Raw genomic sequence first — 12026 nt, forward strand, 5'->3', positions numbered from 1 at the left:
GGGGCAGGGTGTTTTATTTTTCCTATTTGACCCTATATGGAGGCATCCGGTGATCCCCCCTACATTCCAGTTACATAATGCCTCTCATAGTCATCTTATTACCAAATATGCAATACTGTATAGAATCTATGAAAATTTTGTTTGTGTTTCATGCTCCATTATTGACTCTGGAGATTCATATTCGCTTCATGATGCGATTTCTCGAATTTAAAAGTGTGTAGTTCAGACCTTAGAGCCAAGAACAACGGTGGATGGGAAACGAGATGCGCGAACACCATACGTTTTGATCTTCTGTGTCGTTACAAATATATTATTGCACACATATAACAAGGGAAACAGCAGTTTTACGGCAAGAAAGAATCAAACAAACATAAAAAAAAATAAAAAACAATACAAATATTGTCTTTAGTGAGAAACCGTTGCATTTTATAGAGGGAAGGTAGTGAAATATTCAGAGGGGCAGGAGAACTTGACCGAGACAAATTTTTGCTATTTGAACCTTGAGCCACCATCTTGGGGAGGAGTTGCAAGGAATGTACTGGAGGAAATTACAGTTCCTTTTAGAACGGACAGTTTGATTTTTACCTCAATTAAACCAATTTTACATTTTTACCAAAAGTCTGGGTATACCACTGAAAGAATGCAAACAATTTATGGACATTAGGCCCGATCACCTTCAAATCAAACGCCCATTACAAAGGGTCTTTGTGTTAATTGTAAACGTGTAACCGTTTAAAATAAACACCTTGTGGGAACTAATTGTGTTTCAGTGTTCAGAAAGAGTGAATACTCGATAACTTGTTTTTGTGGCTTGTGTCGTTTCTAAATCTATCAACGCATCAATACGTATTTGCTTGAAAAATAAACACCACAACGTTTGACCATCAAAAGACCAGACACAGGCTAGGACCAGACACAAGACCACGCACAAGACCAGACACAAGCAACAGTGTAAACAATGACAAAGGAATCCTTTTGTTGCAGTTCATTTGAATGGCCTGTGACGGGAATTCAGACTGGAAGTCTTGTGTGTGCAGGCGTGGCATACATAGTGTGGAGCTCTGCACAAAAGAAGTCCACATGATGTTCGGTGTGATGGCGTTGTGTGGACTCGCACACGTCCACACAGTGTTTTTCCCCTCTCTCTGAAAAAACGGTTTTAAAGGCATTTTTGGGGTCAAGGTTAAATGAAGAGGAACATTTCGGAACTCATCATAAAAAATCCAGCTCGAAGGAGTTTTCTAATTGGAGAAAAAGGAACATTTTCTTCAGGTTTCCTTAACCACAGGAGAACAAAGGAATGTCCACACTTTGTATGAAAAAACAGGTATTTATGGTCTTGTTAAGGTCTTAATTGGTTTCGACTACAACACCGGATGACGTCTTAGGCCTAATTGAGAAAACCCATTTCCTAAGTCAGGTGAATGCAACACGTTATCGGTACTCCAGGCCGGCGTTGGCATCACATGTAATTTCACTGACAGTGCGCAAAACACTGGAAAACAATGTCTGTGAGTCCGCACCACACACGCAGAACACAAAGGAACGCGTGCACGTGAAGACCGCATCATAAAGCTCAAGTAAACTTTTTGCATACTTCAGTCTCTATAGGCTATAATGGAGAATGGTACGTAAAGACAACATTCTACATAAATCCTATACAGTGTTGCGTATTGGATAAAATTAAAGAGGACTGTGACGGAAAGTTCTTTTGCTGTGAAAGGAAATCACTCTTTCTTCCCAACATACAAACTAAAACAACACTACTTCAAAAAACCATGAAAGGAAGATAAAACCCTATACCCTTAAAGGTTATGAAAAATTCCACCTCAAAAGAAAAAGCTCAAAATGGCCTTTCATGGGCTGAAAATAAAGCCGTGTGGATTTTATCAGGATATTTCCGCCCGGCTGGGACCCTACACCGCAGTAGACTCACGCCGGATACACAAACTCCATTACTCCCAAGAAAACTCATTTATCATTCATTAATCAGAAAACACACACAAATACACCCAGGCACAACCCCAAATAACAAAGTTAAATGAAACAAAGTAACTAAATTTTCTACTTTAACTTTTATAGTAATCTTTCGGTTGCTACGTTTCATCCAATTTAGCATCGGAGTTAGTAAAGTTCTGCTTTCACAAAAACTGGAAAGTTCAATTTACTTTTGGTGTCACAGAGTCAGGCCCATCATCCGGATGGATACCAGATGGTCAGCAACAGTTTCTGATTTGTAAGAATCGAAGCAACAGCTTGTTGTAAACAGGCTTTGTCCCTTTATTTTGGTAATTTCCTTCCTTTTGTTATTTCTATAACATGCTGTATCAGCTGGCAATCACCCGAAGCCTGACGCATAATAATTCGTTGCCGGAAGCTTGTGTGCTCCCATCATGAAAAGTCACATTTCCAAATTTGAAGGACAGTGTGTTTGTCTAAGTAAGAAGAAATCAAGACTTGGACCATAAACAACGTGTGTATCTTTGACATCCACCAATTCAAGAGTTGTAAACTCGGAGTATTAAGTTTTCAGGTTACCGCCTATACAAACCAAAGTGTTATCAGCAAATAAGATTTAAAAAAATTAAAACAAGGAAAAATTAAACAGAAAGTTGGAAAAGAAACAGAAGTGTCAAAAGCGAGTATTTATTCGTATAAAAGTTAGAGTTGATAATCCCTCCCAAGTGTGCATCCAACTGTAAGCCACGCTGTAAGTAGGTTGATGTCGTAGGATCGTAGCATGGACTACGTTCGGCACACTTGTCAGCTAGACCAGTTTTAGCTTACGCACCGTAGCAGTGGCTTTCTGTTGTGTTTCAAGTGGGTGCGCTTTCATGCCATGCTTACAAATGTGCCGAACGTAGTCCACGCTACGATCCAGTGATACCAACCAGCTTATAGCGTGGTGTATTTGATGTGCAAGCCCCACATATAAGTAGCGGTAGGTAGTCGGATCGGGTGGCAGCGTTAGCTGCCGATTACTAAACGCCGATGGTGAAGAAAAAAAAAGATGATGTAGTAAACTTACACACTAACCCAAATCTAGTGGCTGAAGTAATCTTTGGTATTCAAGATAAAATAACAAGTTCACTGCAACAAGTTTTCCCTACAGTATCCTACATTATTATTTATGGGTCAGCAGAAAAATGTTTGCAAAGCGCAGCATGCTTTGCAAAGCACTATTTAAAAATAAAAGAAAAATTGTCAGTTTTGACGGAGAACTGACAAAAATGGCTCTTTAAATGTATTGTATAGTTCGGACAAGGAATGTTTCTCGGTACATGCGCTTAGTTGTCGGCCTGTTATCCTCAGTTTTATTAGCCTTTGCGTAGTGGGGAGCGAGAGAGAGAAAAAAAACAGTAGTGTGAGTCACTTTTTTTAATGTTTGGGTTTTTCCAGAGCGGTGATAATACAAAGAGGAAATGGGATATTTCTCTGTCTTGAGTGGTCAATCGCCTGTCGTTAGTAGTATTAAAGGTGCTTCCGGTTTTGTTGGAACGAGACGAAATGCAGTTCCCTCTCCTTGATATTACGCAATAAAACACGGCCCATCGCTAGATACGACCCATTTTTTGTCAGCGTTCTTAGGGAGAAATGACCTATTACGTTATTGCTGGTGTTGTTGAATTAATGAAGAAAAACATATATATGTGTATTTATTGTGTGCATTCCCTATTACTGCGGTAGGCCTAAGGAGGCTCCTGAAAGCGCAAATATTTCCCCCATCTTAATAAGTGTTTAAAGCTGGTGTTTGGATGACGATTTTTATAACTTTCAAGCTCTTCATTCTGCAGCAACAACCCTCACCCCAGAATGAATCTCTTAATTTGCGGGAAGCTTTGTCCGGACCTGAAATGTCGTCGAACCCTTCGTATTAGGTGAACATTGTTTGTTCCGAGGTTAACAAGCAAGGACACCAAACAGACCCATATACAAGTACATTTCCGCGCATTCGGAGGGCTCCTAGAAAACTTATTGGATTTTGCAACCAGGACCTGTATCTAATCAGGGACTCGTTCTGTGTTGTCCATTCTCCCAACCAAATATGGGCTGACAACCTCAGAAGCAGATACAGAAAACTGAACAAGGAATTAAGAATGAAATAGATATAACACAAATCTAAATCAACAGAATCAAAGCAGGATGATAAAAGGGTCATGTAATTCATTTATTGGCCAATCGCATCGCTCCACATAATGTATGTGCCAAATGAGGTGCCCATTCCCATCTGAAATGAAATCAAAGAGGATTTATAAGCAATGCAATTTCATCTGTTGCCTCACACTGAAATTTCATTTCGAATCTCACGGAGCTGACTGATGTAACTATCCGTTACAAGCATCATGACATTCCTGAGTATTGCGTTTGCTGTCTTCCTGGTTGGTTTCGCCTCAGTCTCTGGGGCAGGATGTAAGCCAAACTGCCCGAAGTGTCCACCGCTGTGGACCTTCTACAATGGTCATTGCTACCGATTCTCCGGGGCTTCCAAGAACTTCAATGAAGCTGAAAAAGACTGCCAGGGGTATGTTCAACTGGGGCAGGGCCACCTGGTGTCCATTACCAGCGCAGGTGAGGAGGAGCTGATGTACATGGTGTTGGAGTCAGCCCTCGGAACGGTCTCTAAGGACATCTGGACCGGCATGACTGACCAGGCCAGAGAGGGGACATTCATCTGGACGGACGGCACGGAGATCAGCTACACTAATTGGGCGACAAACCAACCAAGCAGAAGCGGAAGCAGCACTGATTGCGTCTGCATGCGATCCGGTTCAGGATGGAATGACGTCTCCTGCTCCACCAGAATGCCGTACATCTGCAAGATGCTAAGTACCAAGTAGACCTTGATTGACGCGAACCTTCAGTTACCACGGACCATGATGAACACACTGATCCTAATTCACCACTCCACAAACCATAAACGGTAACATTTGTAACGTTATCACAAGTCGGTATGATTTATCGGCACTGAATGGTACAACGCAGGTCTGCACGATTCAAAAGATGGTTAGACACGACTCAAGTGTTTCTATGACCTAATATCAAGTCGTGTTTGCTTTAAATTTGCCATTAATTTAAACCTCCTAGATGCATGCTTAGTAAATTTAGAGAGCCATGAAGAATGACTACAAAGGTTTCACAACTCCTTCGATGGTTACGAACTGTGCGTCTTGGCACCAATTACATTTTCTGTGATCGTAGAAAGAACGAAACAGGGTCGGGCTTAGTGTTCAGTAGGCACCGGGCACTAATATTCTGTAGCGTTTCTCCGCTTTGTGCAACAGAATCAATTCCATTTTACACTAAGGTCCTTGGCCTCGGTGGACTGTTTCATTACGGCTAAATCCAGAAGGAGAGATTATCATTATTTACAGAATACTGTCTTCGAACACTGCAGAGCTCACCATCTTTCATTTTCAAGAACATTTGACCACTTTAATCTCTACGGGGACTGCAATTAATTACCTTATTCAGTTTTTGAGTAACCCGGTCAAAATCGTTTTTCTGGTATTTTATTTTTTTTCTGTTCACTTTTTGAAATTTAAGCACTGGTTAATTGGTGATAGGCAGAAATGTCTTCGTCAAAAAATGATAAATCTCATACAAACAAATTGAACACCATTACGCAAAGAGTACCCTATCCCAACGAGAGTGGGGCATTACTTTGGATCATGAAATAAAAATAAAAATCTTTAAAGATTATGTGAAGCCAAAATTCAAAACTAATGTAGACAATTGATTATAATGAAATATATTCCCGATTAAATTTCAATATTATTAACGTTTGCATTTCCCTTTGATTGTTTTATCTTACTACCTTACATAAATTCAAATTGTATAACTGTCGTTGAAATAAAATTCTCTGCTTGACGCAATTATTGTGTTTAATTGCATTATTTACAGAAACAGAAATAGTTTGTGACACTTCAAAGAGGTGAAGATCTTCCTAACTGTGTAAAGAACCATGGGGTAGATGTTATTTGCATATACACGTATGTAGAGGATGATAAATAACCGTAATGCGCCGTCTTCAGAACGCCTGTTTTTATTGAATATTTCTGTCCGCATGAGCCACTGAATAACCACTTGAGAAAAAAGGAAAAAGGAAAAAAAAAAAGGATTTCACCCGCGCTTCCGAAGGAGAAAAAGGGTAAGAATCACTATATTATCCTATTGTAAATAACGTGCGTACATAAACAAGAAAGCAATTGTTTAAATTAGGCTTACTCTAGAATTACCAGTTACAAATGATCAACATTTACAAGAGATGACGTTACCAGATGTAGGTCCCATTTTGACCATTCCAACAGCATATTACGGAGGGCGCTATAGATATAAGGTTTTATGCATATAAGGTAGATGCATATGATACCATGTCTTGCGATCGCCTCGACGCTGACAGCAAACGAGTCCGCCATTCATGAACCTCAATGGAAAATACTCGGTTAATGCTGGACCGTTAAACACATTTAAATCACATTTTCATAAAAATGGATAAAGTAGCCGAACAGCTTTCGGGATTGGTAACTACTTCCAATTAAATTACTTTCAAGCTACAGTGAGAGAGCAGTGCCCGTATCATGCAGACGTTGGACGTTGGAATTGTCCGATGAGGTGTGGTACATCCCAATCACACACTGGATCTTTCTTTCTTCCAGCAGTCGGGCGAATTGGGAGTGATTTTAGAGATCTTTTCATCCGATAGAAAGTTTTTCTGAAGGGTTAAAGTCAATCAGCCACGTTGCTGGAAGCTTAAATGGTACACATACCTATGCATTACTAACAAACCTACTGTTTTTACAATACATGTATTTTAAGGTTCTTTTCCCTGACTTTTTTTTAGCAAACTGGGTGGTGAAGAAGACTTGAAAGAAAGCCCTTTTAATACCTTTCATACAATAGTAACTGCGGCAAGAAATTCGTTTACGTTCTTGTCTTGCTTCATTCTCTTGTCTTTGGGTGAGTGTGCGGGGGAGAGTAAATTTTTGTTTTGTTTATTAATTAAACCATTTTCAGTAAAGGAACAAGTTTGCTAGGTGCGGGAAATTCCGGTGTTAAAACAACACTTTTGGTGTTATCAGCTGACCACACCAAGATGTGCTACTTTAGAACCGCTGCTATTACTTTAAACACCTGTAAATGGTAGAATGCACTGGAGAGTTTTGAAGGTAAGACCAACATGTTTAAAATCACACCAAAATAACAACAGCGCTGAAAAGTGTTGGAATGGATCTTTGTTGGCACTTATTTCAGTGTACTGCGATCCAAAGATTTCAAAGACCAAAGCTTTTCTAGTCCAACATATGAATAACGTGCTCGATTAGTGTTGAAAATCCCAAAGAGACGAGAAAAGTCGATGGGATGAACGGCCAACGATTACATCAGACTGGATAATATGGTTCAATTAATCTGGATTGCGATTAAAACCTACAATCTGACAGATGGCGAACATCGGTTGTTGTTAACATGTTTCTGTTATGAAATTTAACTTTCATTTTTCTGGGAAACACATGTTGAGGGGGCTTAGCATTTATCGGCAGTTTTGTGGGGAAAATCCCAGTGTCCTGAGGCTTCAATATGTCCATCATAAATATGCATTTTACAGTACAACCACTTACTTTAAATCATAGTCAAATATTCAATACCTGAGGCAAAGCGTTTGTCGCACGGCCCATTTATCTTTCAAAAAAGTGTCTCATTTCCTTGTGCTGATACAAGGAAGCAGGTATTTTTCAGCTTGGTCTTTAAAAACTGATTGCCTGAAGGCCATATCTTTCGATCATGGAAGGTTTCATTTCACTAAACTTACTGAGTAGCACAACTTCATTCCCTGTTGCATGAACCGCCCCCCTTTGTTTCCCAATGTTCAAGCATTCCACCGGGGGAATTTCTCTTTCAACGGCACTGTCTACCCGCCCCAAGTGTTGATTCCAATTTCGAAATAACACCACAAGATCCCACTTTCAGATCACTGGAATGGTGTTGACATGGAAAACAAATTCTTTTGTCATTCATTTTACGGATTTAATAATTTAATATCGTCATAGAGTACATCGTTAAGATGGTTTCAACTAGCAGTTAGTTGGATGTCTTTTTTGTTGGGTTTCAAAACTAAGAAAGAATAGACTGAAAAAAATCATCAGGCATTATGAATTACATAACTCACTGTCATTTGACTTTCTCTTGTTATTTAGGCGAAGGGCCAACGATTTTTATACAAATATATATCACTGACGAAATTGAATAATTTCTGTTCACTGCCTCTTTTGAATACCATACTGTACTTTAGGCCGATGTTGGTATCAGATGTAATTTCATTAACTGGGCACAAACATTTCATTTCGAGAGCAGCCCCTGAAAGTCTGTACTACCACCCGATCCGACTACCCATCGCTGTGATACTTATATATTATCGTGTGTATAGGCAAACTTAGAAGCGAGGCCTGCTCGAGCTTTCTGCTTGCAAATTTTCGTGACGCTGACTAGCCCTACCTATAAGTTTGCCTCATAATAAAATATATTAGCATCACAGTTCTTGCAGGCTAATTTGCTGCACAGACCTCACTTATTAGGAGCGACGGGTAGTCGGATCAGGGGGTGGTACTACACACTCAGAACTTAACGAAACGTCAGCATTCTACTACAGTGTCAATACACGAGACACTTTGGGAGAAATGAAGGCAAAGGAAAAAAAAATTCAAGAATTCTACTCGATGTGGCATATTTGTTAAAGGGGGACTGTAACGGAAAGTTTTTAGCCAAAATGTAACAGGAAAGCCGGCTTCTTTTTCCTAAATGTGCAGATTGAACAAAATCACTGAAAAACAAAAAGCTACAAGCAGACGAAAACCCAAACCCCTCATCAGAAAACATAAGTATATAGATACATCCACTCGCAGCCTCCAATAACAAAGCATTATTAAAATCGAACTCGTCACATTTTCCGCTTTAACATTCATAACAGTTCTGCAGAACACCTGTATTATTATTTTTTTTCGTGAAAGTGGAGCCATACAGCTCCATTTATTCAATCACTCAAAATTTACAGCTAAAGGTACAGCTAAATAAACAGGGTTATTACATTTCCTTTACTAATAAAAAACCCCAGATAATTAAGTACATGTTTTTTTAAAATAAAAAGGTACCATTAAAAGGCTATTGGTTTCCCATAATTTAGAAACAAAAGTGAATCTTTTTATTTTGGACATAGCAGAGTACCGAATGTTTTGCATAAATTGAACAGAAGACATTTTCATTTAGTCTTGTATGTTCTCAAAAAATAAATTTCTTCAAGCTTTATTTCTATACTTTTAGAATATCACGTGGAGGCACACTGCCCTTATAAAAAAAAACATATGTACACCTTACTTTACAAATCACTCTGTTCCAACGTCCAATAAGAAATAAACATAACCTATTCTTAATACCCTTACACAAAATTCTCATCTTGTCTGTCAAATAGAAACTAACATCTTTCAAATAATTACGAATCATTTTTCTACAAATAACCAGGCTTCAATATTATAGGGACAAACAACGAAAAGATGGTACACATTCTCCCTCCCTCGGTGACATAAATAACAATTCTCTTCATCTATCAAACCATAAAGCTTTAACTTGTCCTTAGTTGGTAGAATCTTATGTTTCAATTTAAACCAAATATCGTTATCATCAGCATCCAGAAATCGACAGCCTCTCACAGACCAGATAATTCCCCAATCAAGAGAACACCTGTATTATTTAACTCAGTAAACTCCTCTCCAATTTAACATCGATTTTGCCAAGGCTCTGCTTTCATGGAAGCTACAAAATTAAATTGACTTTTTGTGTCATGGAGGCAGGTCTATTATCTGGATGGATAGCAGATGGCAGGCAACAGTTTCTGATTTAAAATTGAAGAATAAGAGCGACAGCCAGTTGTGCATATGCTTGGTCCCATTTGTTATTTTCGTCTCTCTTGATCTTTCTATTACAAGATGTGTCATCTGTCGATAATGCGTTGCCTGAAGATAGTTTTCCCCATCACAAAAGGTCACATTTCCATATTATGAAGAAAGAGGACCTTGACCGTATACTGCATAGGTCTTTGTCTTGTAAGGACAATCACCAACTCAAGAGTTATAAACTCGGCCTTTACAAATTACCACTTACGCATACCGGTTTATTACCAGAAAACAATCGAAAAGAAAAAGAAATAAACAAAGTGAACAACAAAGATGAAGGTAAAACAGAGGGGGAAAAGAAGTTATCAAGAGTATTTATTTGTATTTTATGTAAGAAACATGGACTAAAATTCCTTGAATATATTTTGTACGATCGGATTTATGTTCAAAACTTTGAAATAAATGTCTAGCCTTTGTCTGCTATATAGGACTTGGACCTGCCAATCGACCCGGGGAAGCTAGGTGGTCAGGTTTATATGACGTCTGGACCAGTAAGTATAGTAGGCTGTGGGTTTGAGTCCCACCCGAGTTAGCTTGAATGTTTTTGCCTTGGATACCTAGCTTAATAGTGACTTCTTAAGAAAAGACTTTCACTTAAAGACAGTCAATTGTACATGCCAAACAATGCTCGTAGCCAATGTTTGGATTTGGATGCTTCCATACTTATTTAAACAGATAAACTCAGAGAAAACATGTTTTACTTACAGGTACTCTATAATGTCTAAGATTCAAAGACTTTCTTTTACAGGTCCACACAATGCATCCCTCAAAAACAAATATTAAAAGGTCAAGATACATCTTGGGGTGAGGGTTATTGTAGCAGAATGAAAAAAAATCTAAATTATAATCATCATCCCATAGTCAGCTCAAAGGACTGATTTGTTATTGAATCAGCAATACCAGCAATAACATAACATATCGTTTCGTTCTACGACTGCCCACAAAAATTGGTAGGGTCTGTCGATAAACCAAGTTTCACTGCGGACCATCAATATATTTACGTACATTCGGAGAGCTCCTATAGGACAAACACAGGATTTCACTATCGGATCGTTTATCCAATCGGAGACCTGCTGTTCTGTATTGTCCAATGTCCCGATTGAATGCAGAAAGAAACCCACAAACAGACACTGAAAAATGAACATAGGATGAAACAGATGTAGCCCAATAAAAATGGAAGTATTGTGGTAGAAATATCACGCGCTTCAGCCATTGGTCAATCATTCAGTCATTGTCGCTAATGAAGTTCTCACTCTTTTCTGAAACGAAACGAGGGTATTTAAATGAAATGTCATTTGTAGCCCCACTTTGAAATTGGACTTCGAGTCTCACGGGGCTGACTGATATAACTATTCGTTGCAAGCAATATGGGTTTTCTGTGTATCGTGTTTATCATCTTCCTGGTTGGTTTCGCCTCAGTCTCTGGGGCAGGATGTAAGCCAAACTGCCCGAAGTGTCCACCGCTGTGGACCTTCTACGATGGTCATTGCTACCGCTTCTTTGGGGCTACCAAGACCTTCAGGGAAGCTGAAAAAAACTGCCAGCGGTACGTTCAACTGGGGGAGGGCCACCTGGTGTCCCTTACTAGTAAAGCTGAGGAAGAATTGGTGTATATGATATTGAAGTCATCCGTTGGCACGCTCTCAAAAGAGATGTGGAACGGCTTAAATGACGAGAAACGTGAGGGGACATTCGTCTGGACGGATGGATCGGACCTTTCGTACTCTAATTGGGCGTCAAGACAACCAGACAATAGCGGAAACCGTCAGGACTGCGTCTGCATGCGATCCGGTACAGGATGGAATGATGTTCCCTGCACGAGTAGAATGTCCTATGTCTGCAAGATGGTAACCACTAAGTAGGCCTGGATCGACGTCAGACTTTGGAGGTACCGACCTTGATGAAGAAAACACCGATCCTGATTTACCACCACGCTCACAAAATCTCATCCATGCACCAACCAATGGACAGTCACATTTTAGACGTTATCCAAGAGCTGATAACAAATTCCGCATGCTTTAAAGTTAACACTGATTTCAAACTTCTTATAAATGCTTGTTTAGTAAATTTCGAGAGCTCTGGAGA

General features: G+C 39.4%; 1 protein-coding gene and 1 pseudogene across 1 annotated transcript; both read left to right on the plus strand.

The window, feature by feature from the left end:
* The first annotated feature begins 4271 nt into the window (after window positions 1-4271).
* On the plus strand, window positions 4272-5873 carry LOC110983532 (alpha-N-acetylgalactosamine-specific lectin pseudogene; annotated as a pseudogene).
* Window positions 5874-11308: 5435 nt separating this feature from the next.
* On the plus strand, window positions 11309-11803 carry LOC110983534 (alpha-N-acetylgalactosamine-specific lectin-like). The gene has a single exon (XM_087142451.1). It carries the CDS (start codon window positions 11309-11311, stop codon window positions 11801-11803), a length of 495 nt encoding a protein of 164 aa, XP_086998577.1.
* The last annotated feature ends 223 nt before the right edge of the window (window positions 11804-12026 follow it).

The sequence above is a fragment of the Acanthaster planci genome, linkage group LG10 (genome assembly GCF_054643075.1).
Source record: "Acanthaster planci isolate LZ-2023a linkage group LG10, COTS_SCS, whole genome shotgun sequence".
Classification (NCBI taxonomy): Eukaryota; Metazoa; Echinodermata; class Asteroidea; order Valvatida; family Acanthasteridae; genus Acanthaster; species Acanthaster planci.

What these genes read in the sequence shown, in the direction of transcription:
- LOC110983534 (XM_087142451.1), top strand. Translation starts at nt 11,309, where the DNA reads ATGGGTTTTCTGTGTATCGTGTTTATCATCTTCCTGGTTGGTTTCGCC.